The following is a 23,816-nucleotide window of genomic DNA, read 5'->3' on the forward strand; positions in this document are numbered from 1 at the left end:
TGTGCCTTCAGTGTAACTCACAAGTGGCGTTTGATAGCATTCTGTGCATTCTGTGCCTTCAGTGTAACTCACAAGTGGCGTTTGCCCAGCGGAGTTGCTTCTCCTTTGAGCTCCTTTTGTGGCTCAGCTCCATCAGCCCTGTGGAAGACAGGAGAGGCCAGTGCTTAGCAGTGAGTGATGGAATTTCACCCCACCCCTCGGAGAGGGTGTTACCTGCAGGGCAGGGAGCAAAAGGACTGAGCAGGCTGGGCAGAGAGCTTCTGGCTTGCACTGTGTCCTTAACTTGAAGAAGAACACTTGTGTTTCTCAAACTGAAATTTCAAGTATGTTTCAAGTATTTCAAGAATCAGAACCAGCCTCAAATGGTTCTTTGCAAACACTGGGCTTAATCCTGTGGGGATCTAAACAATGAGTATTTGTTTGTGAAACATGAAGAAAGGTTTTAGATTTAATAGCAAATCCCAAAGAGAATGAGTTGTCAAAATTTTATGCACCTTCAGGTCCACTTGCCCAGTTTCCCTATTACACAAGAGTTATTGTCTATTTGGAGAATTTGTCATCTCCAAGAAAATATAATGAATTATGCAGATGAATTCTGTACATTTTATGACTCTCCAGATATGATTCTTAATATAAATGGGCATCAGCAATGGAATACCTGCTGCAGTACATGCTTGTGCAGTTCTGTTTTGGCAGAACCTTGTGACCTTGGTGCCTCTGATGAGAACTGCCCTAATTTCTGAGGAGGATGGCATGTCAAGTTACAGCAATGCAATCTGTCCTGGGGATCTGCCTCTGCTTCTTTTGGGATGCCTTTTTTTCCACTGCATTTTGGGAAAAACTGTTTTACTGTTGAAAGAAGGGCTCTGTGGTTTCCATCCTGGAAGTAAATCCAGCACATTTTATGACTCCTGCAGTTGAAATGAAATGATTGGAGGGATACCACGCATTAAGTTAGCCTTGCTAATTATATCAAAATGTGCATTTTTCAAACCTCATTGTCCTTAAATTAAAATTGGATCTAAACTTGGAGTGCCAGGTTGTACTTTCTGAGTGTATTTCATGAGTTGGTGTTTGGAGAGCTTATAGTAAGGAAATAATAAAAAATCTTTCAGTGTAGAGAGCTTATTGCCTTACCCTCCTAGTAGGTGCAGTTTTGCCAGCAAATAGGTTCTGTCAGGGTGGGAGATAGATAATTTATAGCAGTCCCCCAACAACAGCAGCAAAAGAATAGGGGAAAAGTGCTTTTTAATGAATTTGAATTGAAACCATACCAGCATAAGAATGGTTAACTATTTTATTTAAAGGAAACTTCTGTCTGGGCCTTAGAGTGATGCTGACGCTGGTATTGAAGCTGTTTTTCAGTTCTGTAATACTTCTCTAACCTTTGGAAAGCCGCTGATAGCTAAATTTTAGAAGGTAATTTGTTGACTTAAAAGAAATTTTTTTCTGCAAAGAGATGATTAGTAGGATTTTCAAAAATGCTCAAGCAATTCTGTCTCTGAATTCCCATTAGTATCAAAGGCAGAGGTCAGGTACTTCAGAAAAGGCCAGCTGTCTATTTGCCCCTCAAAGAACACCATGACAAATCTGGATTTTAGCCCTTTCTGCTTTTATTACTGACCAGAATCTGGGTTTAGCAGAGTTTGGAGTCTTTAATTAGTTAAGGTTTAAATCGGGCTGAGAAGATGTATTATTATAAATTCCTTGTAAAGGAGAGTTTTCTTAAATTTGCCCAGATGATGACAGTGGGTAATATAGGTCTTTTCTGTTTAATCTCATAAATCTCACTGGAAGTAAAACAGCTCCAGAACCTGTAATAAAAAGATCCATCATTTCCCTGCAGCTATAATTGTTGGAAGCATTGGCAGTAAGCTGCTGAGCGCTGCATTGAATCCTCCTGTGGCTTTGGAAATGTAATTTATTTTTTTTTTTCCCCCTCCACATTGCACCAAGACACAATTAATGCCATTTCTGTAATAAATATCAGAGCTCTGTTTTACAGCTCTCCAGACCCCTCTGAGGCTTTGGTGGGTGACACATGTTGTACGTGGAGGTTTCCAGAAGAGCTGGGGCTTTCCAGCAGGTTTGGGGGAGTCTGTTCTCAGAGATGTGTGTGTGCTTGCACAAATCAAATCTACCAGGGAAAGTGTGGAAAGGTATTTGCATCCCTTTGTTTTCATTCAGACAAGAAACCAGATGTTGGCTTGGTGTTTGAGCACACTGCAAGACAGAATCAAGTTAACAAAAGCATTAATATGTATGATTTAAACAATTAATGGCTGACAGTGGCCAACTAAAGCAATGCTATATTTGGGCATTTTTTTAAATTTTGTGTATTGAGAGGAAATTAGTGTTTGGCTTTGTGTCTTCAGCATGTGTTGTATTACAAAATCAGCTACGGGCATGTAAATGTTTTTCTGATGAGAGAACTTAAATGACATTTGTGTTCACGTTTTGAAGATTTGGAAATTAGGATATGAAAGTTTTGTTTCAAAATGTAGATACATTTACAGCTTGATATAGTCCTAATCTGTGGCCTTAAAAACTCAGTTGAGAATTGTGAAGTTGGCCTAATAGCACTGAGGTTTGGTTGGTTTGTTTGTTTTAAATAAGAACAATTGCACATCTGTTACTTTCATTCCTTTTCTTGGATGCTGCCAGGCATGCAGGTGCATTTCATGCCTTTTTCCTTCAGCTGTGAGACTTACTGATAAATTTTAACAGCAATTAATGAAGCCACAAGTTTCACAGGATTGCCCTATTCCAGGATTTGGGACTGGCTCTAAGAGCAGGAACAAATATCACAACGTAACAAAGCTGTGAGGTTTGGATACAGAAACTAATACATTTACATGGCAGTTTTCACAGAAAAACCCATTCTATTCTCCTGTATTTTCCATGCCAGAGGGAGCATGTGTAGAGACAGAGGTATGAATTCAAAGAAACAAAAACCTGAAGATATAGAAAATATATTGCTTTTGTTTTCCCATTTTGAAAAAAAATTCTTCCATTGACTTAGCTGAGGAGGGGGAACTAACAGCACTAGGAAGCTAGCTTTTAAAAGCTGCTTTTTTTTTCAGAAAATATTTGTATTTTAATTATAAAATAAACACACCAAGCTAATTGGCTCTTTGAAGAAGTATTTTGTTTGCAAATTTTGAAAATAGGAGTAGCAAGAAAAGTACGAAATGATACAAGAGGAAACTAAACTGTAAATAAATACAGTGACGACTATTCACAGGAAGCATGAGTGGGATGCTTTTTAAAAGCTAGTTATATAGATGTGTTTTAAATACCTAGTTACTGGAGAGGATGTCTCCAAGTGACTCCCAAAACAGAGTAAGTGCAACAACACGCGTGGATTTGATGTGGCACACAGAGGTGAAGCCTGTGCTTAAATGGATGCATAATGAATACTTATTTAGATGTCATAGAGAATAAACCCACAACTCCAGTCACAGACATACCCAGTGGAGTAATTAGTGAGATGAAAAGGCAGCGTGTGATGTTGGGATGGATGTGGGCCCGTGTGTCACGGGACTGCTCATGCATCTGGAGAACCTGGGGACAGGAAAATTCCCTGATTTGCTGCTCACCTGCAGCAGAGGCAGCCTGCAGAGGGGTGGGCTGTGAGCAGGAGTGATGCTGGGTTGGGCTGTGGGGCTGCAGGAGGCGTTTGCAGCATCTGGTCGTGTTTTGTCCATCGTGGTGCTGTGTGAGTGATTTACTCCATGGCAGGAACTGGAAACTTTCCTGGCTCAATGTTTAAGGTTTTTATTGCATCTCCAAGGATGAATTGGTTTCTTGGGAATCCCTCTGTGAGAGGGGATTTGGAGTCTGCATATCTCAAAACCTGAGGGAGCAGGGCAGTGAGCAGTCTGTGGGGTTGGGCTCTCCAGCCACAGGCATTCCCATCCTGTTAGATTAAGTTTTTTCTAACTCAGAAATTAAAAACTTTTGTTCTATTTTCAGTCTCCTGTAAAAAAATACAAATGTTATAATTTACACTATTTCGATCAAAAACTATTTCTTAATTACAATGCATTGTGTTTCTTAACTTATTGATTTTAATCACACTATGCTATAAATGTTTTAAAACTAATCAGCTAAAATGACCCCTCATAACTCTTATTACAATACATCTTTCATAGTATAAAATAGCTAGTCTTATTTACTAAACCAACCTCTAGAATTTATTTCTAGTTCTATTTCTCTCTCAACAATATCTATCTTATTCCACAGTATTTCTAAATCAACATTTCTTATCTCAAAGTTTGTACACAAATACATACTGCCTAAACTTTCTATTAAACTTTAAAAATTCTCTACAAATTCATTTCCCACACACCCCAAGACCCTTATTTTCAGCATTTGAACCCACCCATGCAGGATTATCCTTTATCATCAGAAGTGACTCCTTTTCAGGAAGGTGGAGCTTGTGTGTTTGCTGGGTTTTTGCTGCAGCAGGGTCCCAGTGAGGCTGCAGCTGTGTCCGTGGGAGGGCTGCACTGCCCTGCCTGTCTCAGAGGAGCTTTCCAGCCCTGCTGATTTACGAGACACCCTGATGAGTAACTGGGGTAGGCTTGGGCTGAAATGCACAGTTAACACGTCTCCTCTCTGGCAAGGCATCCTAAATCAAGTCCTTTGCCCATGTGTTGCTGTTGCATTAGGGATGGCTGAATAAAGGGACACAGATTTTTATGTTGTTAAAAGGTAAATGTGAAGTTTATTGTTACATATCACATTCTTTTTATAGGCAGCTGTGAGAAGATGGGGCCTGATTGGTCCTCAATCAACACTGCTCACATTATTGGCTAATTAGGAGCAGCACTCTTCTTGTACACATCTTAGAAGTAAAAAAGTGCATCAACACACATGGATTTGATGTGACACACAGACTTGAAGCGTGGGCTTAAATGGATGCATAATGAATACTTATTTAGATGTCATAAAAAATGAACCCACAAATTGAGTCATAGATGTACCCAGTAAGTACAGGAGTACAGGAAGTAGGAACAACACATTATTATCCTGAGCACAGGAAAATAGGAACAACACTTTTCTTGTACACATATAGTGTACTTAATAGTGGGTAATAAGAAAAACACTCTTCTTGTGCACATATAGTGTACTTAGAGTGGCTAAAAAGAACAACGCTCATCTTGTATACCTATGGTGTACTTAGAGTGGCTAATAAGAAAAACACCCTCTTTGTGCACATCTTGCAAGTAAACAAGTTTAAAACACCAGTTGTAAAGATTAAGGATATAATAATATATCCTTAATCAGTTGCAAAGATTAGGGATATATAATATTAATAGTATATATTATAATCTATAATATATTAGTAGGGAGAAGGGACTATATAATATATGTATAGAAGGGACTATATAATACATATATATATAGAAGGGACTATATAATATATATATTACTATATAATATATAATAATAATTATATATTATATATTATTTATATATTATATTATAATATAATATATAATATATAATGTATATAATATATATCATATATTATAATAAATATTACTATATAATATACAGTAATATATAATATATTACTATATAATATATGAGATAGTAATATAATATATTTTATAGATATATATATATTTTTATATATATATATATATATATATATATAAAATAGTGTAATATCATATATATAATATCTAAAATTTCAGACCCTTGCTGAATGCCACCTGAGCAAGCCAAATCAGAGCCTGCATAGTGCTGTCCTTTCAGGCAGGGTGGGAGGAAATGTATATTTTGCAGGAACCCCCATACTTTGCAAATCTGAGGGGTTCTTAGACTCTAAGTGAGAACCACTGGTGCTAAGGGCAGGTTGGTAAAGTATTTATCTGATAAACAAGGTTCTTGTAGAAGTATATGAAGGTTACATTGTCCCTTCTGAGTGCTCGACCCTTGTCATAAATGCAATAAATGTGACAGATCTTACATTACTGTCGTGATCTCACACAGCAGTCATTGCTCAGCTCCCTTATGGGATTTCGTTCTGAGTCTTACATGTGCTTTTTAAAAACCAGCCAGGTGCCTGCTTTTCTAAGGTGCAACATATCTTATGTTGTTTCCTATTTCCTGATTACTGTATTAATCCTAATATATGAACATTTAAATTATTCTGAAATATCTCTTACTGCGCCTTTCCTTGAGCATGGTGCTCCAAGTGGAGCAATCAAATAATCTGTGAAGTGTTTCAGTCTGCCATGTCAGAAAGACTGAAAAAACCAAATTGTTGGTGGTGATGGAGAGTGTCAGAGTTAGCTGGATGCACTGTGTTTAGAGCAAAGATAAAGACAAAGTTGAATTTCTTAGGTACGTGCTCTGATTCAGCAGAATGGTGGTGGACATAAATAATTTGGATTCATTATGATTATTAGGGCCAAAATATTTTTTTTTTATTTTATTATTTATCATTTTATCTGCAGGAAGGCTCAGATGCAGAACTGTCCCAGAGATTTCAGATCCCAGCTGCTGGGTTGTGAGTGGATCAGAAAGAAGGGTGAAAGTAGAAAAGGAAGAAGGTAGATCAGGAGGAATGGGTGTCACCAGAGCTGTGGCAGGGCAGTGCCTTGCCTTCTGAGTCCAATCCTCTTGGAATGCAGTGGGAAAGGAGGCTTTCATGTTGCTGTTTGCCATGGGTGAAAAGAAAACTTGAGCCTTTAGGACTGGCAAAACACCACTTTTATTAAGTTTCTCATGAAGGGCTGCTTTGAGTATGATAAATGGATGGACTGAACACAATCACCTGCAGCATCTCACTTGGAAATAGTTAGTAGAGAAATACTGAATGAGAGAAGGAAGTTTAAATGTGGAAAAAAGGTTACTTGGCAACATCAGAGTGTTTGTAAAGGAGAGAAAGAAGGGTCAGGGACTTGAAGAATTTTGATGATAGACTTTTCTGTAAGTCATGGCACGAATGGAAAAATCCCAAACCAGGTTTCAGCCATACTCTAATGCAGAGCAGGGTTTGTTTGGAAGCTGCAGAGAAGAGCAAAGCCTGGCTGCTCTGTACAAACAGAATTGGGCTCCCCAGGCAGGCAGTGCTGGTTTAGCTCCAGCAGAGATGCTCTGAACAAGTTCTGTGCTGCTGATGAAAGCTGGTGTTCATTTTTTGTGCTGTCTGGAGTAAACATGCTGGGAAGTCAGGAAATGTTGATTTGGGGACCCCCATATTTTGGAAGGAAGACACCATGCAGGAAAGCACGAAGACTGCAGTTCTGCCCAGCTTGCCAGAGAAATTTAAATGGGTAAATTAATTTTTCTCTGGAATAATAACTGTGTTGATTTCGGACCCTCGCTGAGAAAAAAAAAAAAATCCATTGATTGTTGAATTTTTCTCCCAGGTTTCTGCAGTGGTAACAGTTTCATGGCTCAGGTAATTGTACCTGGTGCTTTGGGTGGAACAGGAGGTACAATACTAAACCCCAGGAAGAGTCATCCACCAAATTCTCTGCTCTTCAGCCCAGCTGGCAGTAGAATCTGTTTTTAAAATAAGCATCATCTTGGAGAGCCTGAATTTTGCAAATTAATTCAGTGGCCTGTGTCAACAAGGTATGGCATTTGATGGTAAATATAGCTTGATTGGAAAGACCTAATTATGGTACCTAGGAAAAGGTAGTCTATCAAATATCTCCCCCCTAGTGCTTCCCTCACTATTATTTTTGCTGTGAATTGTCTAACAAATAGAATACATAATTAATATAATATATATTTATATAAATGTATATATAGTATATATTAATGTAATATAATATATATAATATCTAAAATAATTAATTAATATAATTTAAAAATTCCAACAAAATTAAATTCTAACTCAGTAAGATCTTGTTAGTAAATGCATTCAGAGGGCCAGTTTTCCACTGGAGACCAGGACATATCCATATGGAGTCTGACTTTTGGAGCCACTCTAAAACTCCCCAGGGCAGGGAACTGATTTGCACCCTGGAGGATGCTTCTGGTCTTTCTCACCTGTGCAGGGAGCTGAAGTTCAAGGCACCGGTAGAAATTTTCACACAGTTTAGTGTACAGTAAAAACTAAATGCTAATTTAGTTTACAGTTCAGTAAAAAAAAAAAAAAATCAATACTCCAAAAGTCAGTATTTTCTTAAGGTTTGTGCTTTATTTTCTATTACTGACCATACATCTCATCAGAACTGTGGGGATTTAGGACGAACAAATTCACAGTGATGTCTACCGGTGTTTGTTTTCAGTGTGGAGAGCACAACTAATAAAACCCGTTTAAAGGTTTTATTATTAGTTTGTTAGTTTTATTATTACTGTTTAATTTTAGTTTTATTTTCAGGCACCGATTTTTGAATGCCTGTTTTGCCAGTTTGTCCAAATAAATCTTAAAACAGCATTATTTTGGGATGCTTTAAAGTAGCTGGAACTTGGTTTCTCTAGCCTGATAATTTGAGATGTAAGTGCACTATTATTCTGACATAACTCCTAAATACCTCAACATTTCTAGCTGGAGCTGAGCTCTAACCATGATCAAAGTGGCACATCAATGGAACGAGCTGAAGTTTTGTGAGATTGGGATGGGATTTTCTGTGGCACTAATCCAGATGCTGTGCTATTCAAGTGTTGAGCAAATCAAATTATGGTAACTCTGCAGAGAAATAATTGCTATTCCAAAGTAGGCAATGGATTGTCTTTTGTATTTAAGTTTTTCTGTTACAAATTGGAGCTTCTAAGCACTAAGTATGCACAAAGCATTTCAACTACCTATTTTTTTCCTCTATTGTGCTTAAAAGAAAAGTCACCAAAAACCAAATGACTAGATTTCCATGATGGGTCACATGTAGCTGATAAGATAAGATTACCACATACAGCTCACAAACAACCAATTGAACTAAATTTTCCCAGCATTGTTGGCTATAGAAAAAAAAGTTTTATATGTGTGATAACACATCAGCCCTGACTTTATAGATTCTGGGATGATGAGCTCAGGATTTTGTTTGAGTTTAGGAAGCTGCCACTAGACTTGGTTCTGCAGTTTCCAGCCTCCATCAAAGCACTCCTGATGCACCTTATTGTGTGTAAACAAATGCTCTGTGGCATCTGTAGGAGAACCTGTGCCCTTGAACAAAATCAGCTGCTGAGTATTGTTTTTTGCTGGGACCCCCGTGGCAGGAAGGAATGATGAATGTGACTCCATGTTTTCAGAAGGCTAATTTATTATTTTATGATACTGCATAATATTAAAGAAAGCTATACTAAACTATACTAATGGATACAGAAGGGATACAGACAGAATGCTAAAAAGATAATAATGAAAACTCGTGACTCTTTCCGGAGTCCTGACACAGCTTGGCCCTGATTGGCCAAAGAGTCAAAACAATTCACATGAAACCAATGAAACAATCACCTGTGGGTAAACAATCTCCAAACACATTCCAAAGTAGCAAAACACAGGAGAAGCAAATGAGATAATTATTGTTTTCCTTTTTCTCTGAGGCTTCCAGCTTCCAGGAGAAAAATCCTGGGTGAAGGGATTTTTCAGAAAATGTGAATGTGACAGCTGAGCCCAGGTGGGAGCCCGTTCCTGGCCCACCTTGGCAGACCTGTTATCCCATGGCCCCTGTACCTGTCCATGTATAGGGAACAGGATGTAAGACATCCCAACTCAAAGCCTCCTAAATCCATTTTTCCCTGTGTTTAAACACACTTTAGTAGTACCACAGAATGGCCATATTTGTTTGTATTTCATCTTCCTTTCCTCACCAGGTAAGTTTTTAGCAGGGCTGGGTTTTTGGCAGCGCGCGGCGCGTGGCAGCGGACGCGCGGCTGCTCTCCTGGAGGGAGCAGCGTGCTGCAATCTGCAGTAATGGATGTGAGGCTTTGAACCTTGTGACTGTTGTGGGATCTTTGTGTCTGCTCCAGGGTCGACCCCATCCCATATGACACTCCAAAGCCAGCGGGCCACACGCGCTTTGTCTGCGTCTCAGACACGCACTCCCGAACAGATGGCATCCAGATGCCCTACGGGGACATCCTGCTCCACACGGGCGACTTCACCGAGCTGGGACTGCCCTCCGAGGTTAAGAAGTTTAATGACTGGTTAGGTAAGGAATTACTGCCTTTTGGTGACCCCAATTAACCCCTCCTATCCCAGTGTCACTCACTGCCTGCTAATTGAATTAGGGCGCTCGAGAAATCTCCCCCTGCGCTCGCTCCGCCTGTCCTCGTGTCATGTCCTGCTTCTAGCCTCACTTGTTAATAATCATAATAAAATATAACAATAGTAATAGTTACCATTATTATTATTATTATTATTATTATTATTATTATTATTATTATTATTTCTGTTGATTAAGGCACATTCAGAGACTTTGCTGCATTTCTGCATTATCTCAGGGAAAGGATTCCTTGCAGCCCTCTGGGAGTGCTGAGGAGGTGCTGGCACCTCGTGCGAAGGATGCAGTTTGTCCCCTTAGTTGGTGCTGGGGGGGTTTTGTGTCCACTCCAAAAACTGCTGCTGGCTGTGTTTTGGGTTTGCTGTAGCTTACAGCAGAGCTGGAAGTTGCATGCATTGGAAATTATCAAAGTCCTTCTTCCCATGTAGCAGAATCAATAATACTGTTTGGAAGAGTATTGATTTAAAAATATAATAACAACAATTTTTATATATATTAAAAATAATGTCTATATCTATAATATTAGAGATATATAATAATACTATATCTATAATGTTAATATATAATGCTATCTATACATCATCTGTTATATATAATTATTATATAATATTATATAAATTATAATGCATAATATTTATAATATAATAGATAATATGTATATACCATATCTATAATATATATTATATTTTATATAAAATATATTATTTATATGTATTAAATAAATATATATATTATATATACTATATGTATTATATATATTATATAATATATATTATATATATTATACATATATATGATATTTGGAGAATTTGGTGGGTGATATTCATATGCTTGCCCCTTTCATGTGGTGTACAGGTATTTTATCTTTGATCATGGGCTGTCAGCATCTCTTTGGTAGAATACTGTCTTTAGGGAGAGAAAAACAAAGAGTCTATTCCCAGAGATAAAGATAATTTTAAAGGTAGAAATGAAAACTTTTACCTTTAAACAACTTATCTTTAAAAAAGTACCCCATAAGTTAACATAGCCCATTAAGACAACTGTCAAAAAAGCTGATAAAAAATAGAAGAAATTTCACAATTACAATTTTCCCCAAGCAGCTACTCTTCATGATAAGAAACACAAAAACCCTGTTTTCTTACAGATAAGTCTCTGTAACATTAACAAAAAAGACTTGTCTTCCTTAGTAAACTAAAGAAAGATTAGTCTAAATGTAGTAAACTAACTAAAATTTTAGGATTTGTTTCTTTACGTTATCAGTGAGAACGAAAAGGTTACAGAAAGGTGAGAAGTGTCCTAAAAGTTTTACTATAATTTTTATTACTTTTTCTTTTAGTTACCATTAAGAAATTTCTCTTTATACCCTTTGAAAGTTTTAAGCTTTACCTTTCCCCTAGTCCTACCTTACAACAAGAAATGAGAGAGTGCATCCTAGTGAATGCACTGGTGATTAGCCAGCAATAAACCCACCACGCTCATTAGAACATAAACCAAAAAACCCTCAAATTAACAAACCAAACCCACTACAAACACCTTTAATGTTCTGCTGCATTTGACAGCACGTTGCTGGAACTGAGGGCAGTTCAACAGCAAGAGCAGAGAACCAAAAGGAAGGAGGGGAATTTGTGTGGGAACAACTTTCCTGTTGGCAATGCCACTGGCAGCCTGGTTGTGCACTGCCAGCTCACCCCTTGCTCTAGAAATACCCAGGGCTGAGGGTGACTTGAGCAGCTGCTTTTCAAAAAACATCAGAATGGATTTTTGAATATATTTTTAATATAGAAAAGATATTTCAAAGCAAAGCTCTATCATCAGGTTTTATTGCATTCTCCCTTGCCTGCTGTGTGATGGCAGCATCTCTGCATATTTTATCTTATGTGCATCTTACCTATTTTATCATATCTCTGTTAGCATCTCCAGTTTTATTGCATTGGAGTTCCTTGGCTGACCCTTCATATCAAGAGATATGTAAGAGACATTTGGTTTTACAAAAGGAATATTTAAACAGAAGATCCCCTACACTGTCTGTCTTGTCATCCTTCTCTGCATTTTCTTCATACTCTTCTTTCTGCCTGACCTCCTGATTTCCAAAACCCTATTTGAATTTGAATTTTTTATTGCTGTGCACGTGGGAGTGGGGCTTTCTAACCATACCACTGCACCTTAGCTGCATTGTTCTTATTTCTAGAAGGAAATAGAAATTTCTAGAACAGCTTTATATAAAAAATATTTCAAGGCAAAACTCTGTCATCAGGTTTTACTGCACTCTCTCTTGCCTGCTGTGTGATGGCAGCATCTCTGCATATTTTATCTTATGTGCATCTTACCTATTTTATCATATGTAGCATCTCTGCATAATTTTATTGCATTGGCTGACCCTTCAAGAGATGTGTAAGGGATATTTGGTTCCACAAAAGGAATTTTTAAATAGCAGAACTTGTACATTGTCTGTCTTGTCATCCTTCTTTGCATTTTCTTCATACGCTTCTTTTTGGCTGACCTCCTCTGATTTCCAAAACCCTATTTGAATTTGAATTTTTTATTGCTGTGCACGTGGGAGTGGGGCTCTCTTAACTACACCAGTGCAACTTAGCTGTACTGTTCTCATTTCTAGAAGGAAATGGAAATTTCTAGAAGGTGATACTAGATTTGGTAGGCTCAAAACCGTCCTTTTTCTGTGTGCAATTGCAGCTCCAGAGGAGGAATTACCTCTTGAAGAGCACAGATCTCCCTGGTGCATTGCTGAGAGCAGGCTCTGGCCACCTGAGTTCTTCTTTGGCCCCTGAGTAATTTCACAAATGTCACAAATGCTCTTTAGGCACAGCCAGAGCCTGTGGCCAGTGCTTGGCGTTTGAAAACACTCAGGGCTGCAGAAAGCCAGCCCAAATATTCTGCCAGGGTGCTTTCACCCTTCCCTGGGCAATCCTGCAGTGCTGGCGTCCTCTGGGCATTCCTTGCATCTCACAGGGGGTTCATGAGGATATTATTTTAGCGCATAGGTCCCAACATAACATTCCCAAGAGAAGAATTATAACCCTTCGGATAGATTGTGTTCCAGCCTCAACAATTTACCAGGGGGCTTTCTTAGCATATATGCATAGCTTCTTGTAGAAGACAGTGTTTATCTGAAAAAAGCAGATTTTGCAGGCAGTTTCACTGAAACTGGAAGCTCTGAGTGTTGGAGGGCCTGCTGGCTTTGGCTTCAGGCTTTCATAGTTCAGGTGCAAAGAGAATCTTTTTCTACATGCTGAGAGTCCACTTGCATTTTCTCATATCTATATATACACATATATAAATGTGTATATATACACATATATTTGTATATATACACATATATTTGTATAGATACACATATATATATACATACATATATAAGTATATATATGCATATACACATATATAAGTCTATATGTATGTGTGTATGTATATAGATATTATAATTTATATATTATATATATTTTTATATTTATGTATTAAATGTATATTGCATAATAATATATAATAAAATAGAATATATTATATATATATAACTATATTATGTAACAAATAATAATATAATATAATTATATATATAGTCATAAATATATAAAAATACATCTAGATATGCATCTATGAATATATAAATATATAACATTATATAAAGATATAAATGTATATACATATATAAAATATATATTAAAAATACATGTAAATATATATATATATATATACACACACACACACACACATATATGACAATACCAGTTATTAGGTTCCTGACACAGGGCAAGCCCAGCAAATTGCTTCACCTGTGGGAATGTTGATGAATACTTGCTTCAGTGCAAATATTCCTCACCAGGAATCAAAACCACCAAAGCCAGCCATGTCCTTTTGCCTCTCTTTTCAGACTCCTGTCTCCAAAATGTGTTAGCTGTGTTTTACCATTTATTATGTTCTTATTTACTGTGTGTGTTGTGAAGATTTGATGCCTTCAAGGATGAGAGGTGATGATGTGCTATAGTTAAAAAAATACATGCCAGGATCAAGCAGGATTCCTTTTGCTTCCTCAGTAGCATCTTTTCTTCACCATAGTTGGTAGGAAACTTTTTCCAGAGCTACACACTGAGAATCAAATGCATCAAATACAAGGTGGTCCTTATGGAAAAATGTTTTTCTGTCTTTCCTGGCTCTGGTTTTCTCCCCTGGCAGTTGTGTTGTGGAGCTGAAGTGAAGACAAGGCATCTGTGTCATTTATGTCATGAGGGAGAGAAGCCAGATCAAAGCTGGCTTTCATTCTGCAGCTCATCTTACCCACTCTGTGGTAAAAACCAGGTCTTGCCTCCGTTAGAATTATATCATGGCATAACTAAAACACAATGACTCTCCCCCATTTTTACTGGCAGTAAAGCCAAGGGGAAAGTTGAGAGATGATTATTCTGTGCTCCTGCCTTGCTTGTCCTTCTCTGGGCATTACATACCCCAGTTTTACAGGGCTGAGAGCACTAAAGCCCTGCTGGTTTATATCTTTTGAGTCTTGCATCCCTTTGCCACAGTTTGGGTCTTTCAGCTGGGAAAAATGTTCAGTTTTTGCCTGTCCGTTTCATCCACGCTCATCCTTCCTCCTTGCCTCCACAGCCCAGCCATGGAGCTTGCTTTCCACCCTCCCTTTCCCATTCTCCCCAGTTCTCAGCCCTCGCAGCAACTTTTGCTAGTTAAATGCTTTTTCCCTTTGGCTGTTACATTTTCATTATTGGTTTTGCGTAGAAGTCAGCTGGGCTTATACATTGAATAACCTCTGTGGTCACTTAGTGATTGCAGACACTGGCTGAGGTAATTTATTCACTTTGTTTTGGTGTGAACATGTCCCTCGGGTCTTGTAACTGCTGTAATCACTTGACCTTAGGGACAGTTAAATGCTTTAAACACAGTTATTTTAAATTTATAATTGTTTTCATTAAAAATCTCTTCTGCTAACTTAACTAATTTTGCAGTAAACACAGCATTACTGTGCTGAGGAAGAATTGAGATGTTATTCTGTGCCAAATGTAATTTTTACTGAATGTCTCAACTTGCCATTATTATCTCTGTTCATATTTTTCCCATCCATTCTCATTCAGTCATATATGTGAAATGAAACAGAAGAATATCTAATTATAGCTCTGTCTTCATAGTGCAATATTTCCTTTTCTGGATGATGGGAAGTGATTGAATAACCCATAAGAAGTGAAGAGAAAGCAAAGATAAATTCAGGCAGATAGATCTTTAATGAGTTGATATGTTTATTTTGCTCAGTTACTGTGGGCCTGATTGTGCATATGTGTGAATAATTTGAATTCAGTTCAGAATTTTTTCTCGACTCGCCCATTTTATACTTTTTTCTTTAGTGTTTATATCACACTGTGTTCATTTTTTGGTTCTGGTTTGTTTGGTTTTCCCCCCTGCAAGGTTTCAGTTATAAAGAATATTACTGCAGGGGCTTCCAAAATCTTCCAGTGGCAGACTTGGATAAATTCACTAGGTGATCTTACTCCTGGTTACTTTCTGTGCGGCTGAAAGTTGAATTTAGCTAGGTTTTTCCTGAGTTGTTCTAGGATTTAGCAACTTGACTCTTTCATGTGTTTTAAGTCTTGCTTTTGTTCTGAATGGTTATTTCTTTAAATTTCTTTGGGATGATGACTGTAAAAACATTGTGGATGGTTTAATGGCCAAATACATATGGGTTTGTACTGGAGCAGATATTTCTTTACCTGTAATATGTGCTTGCCTGTAGTTAGTTGCTAGAGCTAAAAAAAATATCACTTTTATTTTTCTGTGCTGTAGTTCCTTGATCATATTACTCGAAGTGAGAAGAAAAGAATGATTATATAATTTTAATGCAGAGTTTTTCTTGTTACCTCTGCATAAGTGCATGTGGTCCTCAGCAAAGTATTGCCAATTATTTTAGAGTTCATTTCTGTGTGGCCATTAGTAATTGAAAATTGCAGCATCACCTTGGAATTGCTGGTTGTTATGTGGAATAGATGACAAAATGTAAATGTGGTGCTGCTCTCAGAGCTGTGGACAGACACTTGGTTCCAGTCCACAGTTAAATTTATGCATTAGTGCTGTGGAAAATTTGAAATTATATGCAAAACTGTTAAGCCAGACACCTGCCAGAATGTGTTTGATATTGAAGATAGCATAATTCAATTTGAAAAAAAAAAAAAAATTAAAAAATGAACTGTACCAGAATAGTATAATAGTAAGATCAAGCTCTTTTCTTATCGCTGTTTAAAAATGCAGGGTCACATTCCTCTTTTATCCTTTCTCAGTCTCTCAGGTCTGGCTGAGTTATCTGGCTTCATCTCCTCCCCAGGCATGGCTCACTCAGGCTTTAGAGTGAGTGTGTTCCTTTTACTAATGTACACTGGGGACAGCTCCAGTGGCATCAAGTGTTTGTTCCTGAGGGCTTTTGCTCCCTGGAAGTGTATTTCTGATTATTTTGGCATCTGACATCGCACTATTTCATATTAAAAAAACCAACCAGTAAGTTCTAAATTTCTCCAGATTCAGAGGGGTATTAGCTCAAAGTGTTCCGGGGTAATTTAGAACCAGAAGGAAGCCTGTGAATATTTTAAAGTTAAATTATGGCAATAAAAACAAATCCCTTCCTTTTTTATAAATTGATTTATTTTTGATTTGCGTTTTTTACCATCTGGAGCATATTTTGAACTCTATATTGCTCTGCTTGTTACAGCTAGAATGAATAATTGACTAAACATAAAATACCATTTTGATGAACAAAACTCTGAGCACTTGGAAAAAAAATAATTGCATTCATTGCAAGTGAAAGAAAATGCTGAGGTGGCTTTAATGCTGTAAGTATGTGTGAGTTTGGCACAGCTGTTCTGGGAGAGAGGGAAGCAGCTCCATGGAAAATCTGTTAATCCAATTTTGGAAACAACTCTGCCTTCCATGATGGCCCTGGTGAGAAGCTTCAGACACTGGGGTGGGATGAAGATATTTCATTTACAGGTTGAGCTGCTGCTGAGGACTTGTGGGTTTTTTAGTGATTTAGTAGTTCTATGGGTTATGGATCTCACTCTGTCCTTACCATAAAGTTTTAGAAACTTCTTCGTAGTTTATTTAGGGTTGATTGCTATATTACTGCTTAAGAATATTTCCTTTGCTCCTGTTCTAACTTAAACCATGTTTAATGTCGTGTTTAAATTCCCATTTGTACTTAGTTTTCATCCCATATGGCTTGCCTGAATTAATAATCTCTGCTCAGCTTTCATTAGCATATACCTTTTTATGATCTATTATTACTAATTTTTATCTTTTTTTTTCCTTCTCAAAATAACACAAAAATACAAATGCAAAAATAGTTTGAATGTTTCATTTTATTATATTTATAAAGTAGTGGGAAAACACAACCATACAGAGTTTTGGTAATAGGCTGAATAATTTTTCTTGGTGTAGCAAGGTGTAGTGCAGTGTGAAAACAAAGGTAGGAGAAAGTGCAATATAATTTCAAATTCTCCTTTTGTGCCAGAGTTATGGCTGCTTCTTCATATTTATCCTCTGTTCTGGGTCAGGTATGAGATGCTTTGTGGCAAACAGGACCCCAGAAGTACAACTTAGAAGGTAAAATAGAAGCCATTGGATAAAATGAATGTTGAGGTAGTAAAATTCCCACTGACCGAAACGGAATTTATGCCTGAGAAGCAGTGTAAGATCATTCATATCTGATCAGTTCTTTCTTGTTCTGCTCTTGTTGTTCCTGGCAATTCTTCATAAAGAGATTGCACAAAAAATCCATTTTTGCTGTCTCCTAATGGTCTCTAGAGAAACTGAGGGTTTTAAAACTGTGTTTGCTGCTAAAGTGTAAAATTCTCTTTACGAATTGCCATGGTCATTCAGAGCAAATATAGAGGTGTTATTTGACAGCCACTAGAAAACTTGGCTCAGGTAAAACGTGCTTTCAAAGAGAATAATGTTCTGCAGTGAGTGGCTCTTTATAAGTTTAAACTAATATATTCATTTGGTAATTTTCAATGAAAGGAAGGAGCCAGTGAGCACTGCAAAGTACTGCACAATTCCTGAATGGATTTTCAATCACAATAATTGCTGGGTCATTTCTTGGATCTGCTTCCCTGGGCTGCTAATGTTGTCTTAGAAGGGGGGAGGGGATGATCAGCTTTCTCATAACGAGCTATAACCAAACCAAATGTATAAAAAAACCCCAAATAATTCTTCATTTCCATTCCCCCTTTCCTACAAATCCACTTTGAAACAGAAAAGAGATTTATGCCTGTTGTATAGAGCAGGCATGGGACAACCAGTCCCCTCAAACAGAAACTTTTTCATCAGATTCTTCCTCCAGTGCTGCTGCCACAGCCACGTATTGAAATGAGAATGATTTCAGTGGAGAACAGCCGAGGGATTGATTCTTTGTACACCACCAGTTAATTCCTTCACTTGCAAATTTAATGCTGCATCAAAAACACAAAGTGCAAAAGTACTTCTTCCCTACATTTTCACCCTGTGCATGCCATATTAACAATAGCTAATTAAAATGAGCCCTTCTGTTAGCAGAGCATCACGTTGCAGGCTGGGAAGAACAATGGTTTAGGGGTGGAGGAGTTGCTTTGAGCAGAGAGGGGTTGGGGCTGGGGAAAAAGCACTGCAGATTTTAGTATAATGTGAAGTGTTCAAAGAAATTTTATTTCATCATAAAGATTAGCAGGCTGTGTAATTCAATTTAAAGCTGGTTGGCGGTGTTCTGTCTATTACAAAGCCTTTTTCCTTTTTTTTTTTTTTTTATTGCCACTATTTTTTTATGTTGTATGTGACTACAAAACCTCGTAGACGGCAGGAATGATCTTAGGGGTTTTGTACTTCCCACCTGCCTTCCTCTTTTCCACTCTGCATGTTAGGAAATATGTGAGATTACCTTAAACTGAGCTACAAAACAGTCTATCAGTGAAACACCATCCTGGATTTTTTTTGGCTTGTGTAAAATAATTATTTTTGTGGCCCAACAGCCACTGAAAGTGAAGACCTGTTAAAAATGTTCGATTGAGAGGATTGAATTGAGCTTAAAACTCAAATGTTAGCATTTATTCACACTGGTTGTGGGCATTACCGTGCTGTAGAAAAGCAACATGCAGCAATTTATGGTAATGCAAGGCTGGCAGACCTTTCTCTTACAGTAATTGCCTATACTAGGGGGTTAATAAATGTTCCAAGAATTACTGACTTCTTTTTTTTTTCTTGAAGAAAAACAGAGAGCTGCTTATTGCTGGCTATAACCAGCCTGCGTAGCCTGTTCATTAAGCCTCTTGTTGCAGGGGGCTGAGTGTTTAAGCTTGGGCAATTCCTGCATGGCAAGGACGTGTCTTGGCACACAAGAAATTCCTGTGTCCCATCCACTCCTGTCAGGTCTGCTAGGGGACTTCCAAGCCTTCATTGCCTGTATTTAGGGAGCAGATTGGTTTTGGAGGGTGGGTGTTGTGTTTGTGGGCACCAGCCTGTGGTAAGGAGAAGAAGAAGAGGAGAACCACTTTTCCCAGAGCTGAAGGAACTTTTGTATTGCTTGTCCTGGTCTGTGCTGGGCATGGCAGGGAATGATGGCACCTGCTCTGCAGGGTGGCTCCAAGACCCACAGGAGGCAACTTCAGCCCTGTGATGCCTTGTGCAGGCTGAGCTAGCACAGAGGCTGGACAGAGCTAAAGAATAAAGCAGGGATTTAATAAAAGGCCTTCAAGGGATACAACTTGGGCAGTGCAGGAGCCTGGCCAGGGCTGCACCCAAGATGGACTCCGAGTCACAAGTTTTCACACCTTTTATAAGCTTTGGTCCATTTACATATTGGGGTTAATTGTCCAATTACAGCTTCAGGTTTTGAAGTCCCATCCTCCCAGTTTCCTCTCCTCAATTTGCTGCTGTTTTACACTTTTTGGGTCTGAAGCTGCAGTGGTGTCCTTGGGTTGGAAAAGGATTGTTTTTCTAACTAGACTGTGAAGAAAACTCGCTAACACTTTATATGAAGTTCAGAATTACATACTAAAGCAGTACAAAATCTGGAAAATTTGAAATCTAAACCTGAAGGCATCAGTGCTAATGATGCTTTGAGAAGGCTGACCTAGAACAGAGACTAGAGAGAGTTAAAGAACAAAGCAGGGATTGATTCAAAGCATCTCCTCCATGGATCCACCTTGGGCAGCACCAGAGCCCAGCCAGGGCTGCACCCAAGATGACCCAAAATGGCCCCAAAATGCACGAGCGCTGCCGGGCTCTCTCCCTGGGATCAGTTCTGCTCCATTTGCACCTTGCAGTTCATTGTCCCATTGCAGCTTTAGCCCAGGCACTCCCAGCCTGCTTGTTTTTCTCTCTGCAGCCCACGGGGTTTGTGCTCTGGGGCTGAGATTGGCATCATTTGTCCTTGGTGCCCAGCTGGAGCAGGAATTGTTTTGTCTCCCTGCTCTGTGCACAGAGCTCACCATCCCTGAATGTGAAGCTCAGAAATACAGAAATACAGAAAAAGCATCACAGAATGGGGAAAAACATAAAAACTGAAGCCTGAGGCATCAGGAGGACTCTCAGTGCTCCTCAGCCTGTGACACCACAGCAGGGTGGGATTGTGGTGGCCCTGCCACAGCTTTGGGAATGTTTGGGACGTTCCTCAGGACTTGTGGTGGCTCTGAGGCTCAGGTCAGGTCAGTGCCTCACCTCACTGAGCTGTTCTGGTCTCTTTGCTCGTCCTGCACCCCAGCTGAGATGTGACAGTCACCAAACCCTCCCTGGCCACTGGTGGTGCCTTTGGTGGAGAAGGAGCAAAGCAGCACACCGGGGAACAGCAGTGTAAGGAGAGAGGCTGTGGAAAGCCAACACGGGGAGAACAAAATAACATCAAACTGGGGGTGGGGTGGAGACTACAAAGAAGAGGGAGACAAATGGAGAGCACAGGGACATAAAGTACTGGACCTGCTCTTTTTCACTTGCTTTTTCCAGAGCTTCATCTCTTCTCGAGTTAATAAAATTAGGATATGAGAGCTCAGGAACACTCTGTGCTTTGAATTTCCTGTAATTTTTGGTAAGTGAACCATAAAGACCTCAGAATTATGTGCGTTTTTTCTTATGAACCAGAAGCTTTCACATCACAGGGCAGGCTGGGTATCAGAGTGCAGGAGCTCCTTCTCTCTTGAATGTTGCCATTACATTTTTTTTTTTTTTTGGCATAACCAGCTGACACAAAGGGTTCTAAGTTTAAAACCGAGCTGCAAATGATAAAGAATTATCCACATGTCCTTACTTTTCCCTGAGCTGCTCTCCCCCATATGTTGCTCTGAAGGCTCCCTGCTCCCTCAGCAGCACTTGGCATTTGCCTTCACTCCTGAGAGATGAGCAGAGAAGCTGCAAGGCAGGCACAGATTTCCGGCAGCTTTGTGCAGGAGATGTCTCCTGAGCATGGCAGGGAAGGAATTTGCTCCTTCTCCTCTCCTCTGCCCCAAGTTTCAGTGGTTGATGCAGCTGTAGCCAGACTTGGGGTGCTGGACTGCTGTCCCCTCTAAAACCCCATGAGGCTGGTGAGGGGCTTGGAACACGAGCCCTGTGAGGGAGCTGGGGGAGAAAAGGAGACTCAGGGCTGGCCTTATCACTCTCTACAGCTCCTGAAGGGTGCCTGTGGTCAGGTGGGGTTGGGCTTTTTCTCCAGGAACTGACAGAACCAGGGGGCACAGCCTTAAGCTGTGGTAAGAGAAATTTAGGTTGGATATTAGGAAAAAGTTTTTTACAGAAAGGCTGATAAAGTTCTGGAATGGCACTGGGTGCCAGGGTTTAATGGAGGTGTTGGAGATGGCTTGGACTCAATGATCTTGAAGGTCTCTTCCAACCTAGTGACTCTGAATTCTGCGAATTCTGGGAATTTTGGGAATTCCCAGGGAGGTGGTGGAGTCCCCATCCCTGGGTGTGTTTAACAAAGCCTGGATGTGGCACTGGGTGCCAGGATTTAATTGAGGTGTTCAGATGAATTGGACTCGATGATCTTGAAGGTCTCTTCCAACGCAGTCATTCTGTGAATCCTGTGAATTTTGGGAATTCCCAAGGAGGTGGTGGAGTCACCAATTCTGGGTGTGTTTAACAAAGCCTGGATGTGGCACTGGGTGCCAGGGCTTGGTTGAGGTGTTGGGATGAGTTGGACTGGATGATCTTGAAGGTCTCTTCCAACCCTGTGATTCTGTGAATTTTGGGAATTCCCAAGGAGGTGGTGGAGTCCCCATCCCTGGGTGTGTTTAGCAAAGCCTGGATGTGGCACTGGGTGCCAGGGTTTAGTTGAGGGGTTGGGGATGGGTTGGACTCGGTGATCTTGAAGGTCTCTTCCAACCCTGTGAATTCTGTGGCCCACACTGTACAGAAAGCCACTCCCCATGTGCTGCAAATGCCAATCCTGTGCCATTAGAGTGGAAGGGCAGGGGAGGATGCCCTGCTGTGGTGGGCACAGGCACAGGGGGAGGAAGCAGACACCTCTGCTCTGGGGGTGGAAGGGCTCTGGCATTGCAGTGAGGTGCCAGAGGGGAAGCAATGCAGCTATTCATAAACAGCTGCTTCCCTGAGACCAGCTGTGAAAACAATGATGCTTGCCTGCGAGGTGAGAGGGCAAAACCTGGGCAGAAGGGAGAATAAATAAGGAATAAATTGTTACCTTTGCCGTAAGTGGCTGAAGTAGCTGCTCTCTGAATCCTTTGTGGCCAGCTGTGATTAACTGTACTTGTTGTGTTATTCAGCAGAACTTTGCCTGCATATCATGGCTTTTTACAGCAGGTTTCTCACCACATTTTTTTTTTTTTTGTTTTAAAGGCTAGGAAAGATGGCTAAAATGGGTAAGTAAAGAGAGATCCTACTCTGCAGAAAGCACACAAGGTGAAACATTGCTTGCTCCAACAGTTAACCACAGCATTTAATTGCAGAAATATTTATTGGTGGATCAGGATTCCCAATGTCCTTCTCTGCACTAGGGTGCAGATTGTGCATCATACAGATTTTCAAGTGCCTTGTGAAAATGTTGCTTGAACATTTTCAAATTCACATCAATAAGTGCCATAAATCTCACACATTCATTTTAAAACATTTCACTCCTAGGTTAGAGGCTTACAATTATCCTTATTGAGGAGCAGAGGTGGCAGCAGCAGATCTTTCCTTTTCCTTTAACAGGGGCAGCAAAGATCAAGAATTTCACCTGAATTACTTTACAAATAAAAGCATGCAAACTCTCTGCTGCAGAATGGGGTTTACATTGCATACACTGTTTTTCATATTTTTTTTTTCTGTTTTGTCCTGCCTTTGGAAGGACAATTAGGAGGTATTTCAGTTTTCTGCAATGAAATTCAAGATCTGGATCCTTAAAAAATAACTTCAGTGTGAATTTGACCAGTCTGCTGTGAGATCCTGGGATGCTGCAGCACAAATTATAGCCAATAAACTGGAAATTGAAATTCTGCAGAGCCAGTAGAAAAGAGGAGGTGGCAAGAAACAATAGCAGGGGTGAGACAGAGAACTGAGAAATCACTGGTGCCAATGTCCATAGTTACCACTCCAGACCTTTATCAGGCTTCAAGCTTCCTTCTCACTCTCTTTTTAGTGTTTAGTGTTTGTGGTTCAACTCAAAAG

General features: G+C 39.4%; 1 protein-coding gene across 1 annotated transcript in view; it reads left to right on the top strand.

Moving 5' to 3' along the window:
- The window catches only part of MPPED2 (metallophosphoesterase domain containing 2), a 129,815-nt gene that overhangs the window by 35,188 nt on the left and 70,811 nt on the right, over nt 1-23,816 (top strand). The window contains exon 3 of the mRNA XM_058807440.1: nt 9,934-10,115. Within this exon, the coding sequence (XP_058663423.1) occupies nt 9,934-10,115 (182 nt within the window). The remainder of the gene's footprint in view (nt 1-9,933; nt 10,116-23,816) is intronic.

This window comes from Ammospiza caudacuta, chromosome 6, assembly GCF_027887145.1.
Source record: "Ammospiza caudacuta isolate bAmmCau1 chromosome 6, bAmmCau1.pri, whole genome shotgun sequence".
In the NCBI taxonomy this organism is placed as follows: domain Eukaryota; kingdom Metazoa; phylum Chordata; class Aves; order Passeriformes; family Passerellidae; genus Ammospiza; species Ammospiza caudacuta.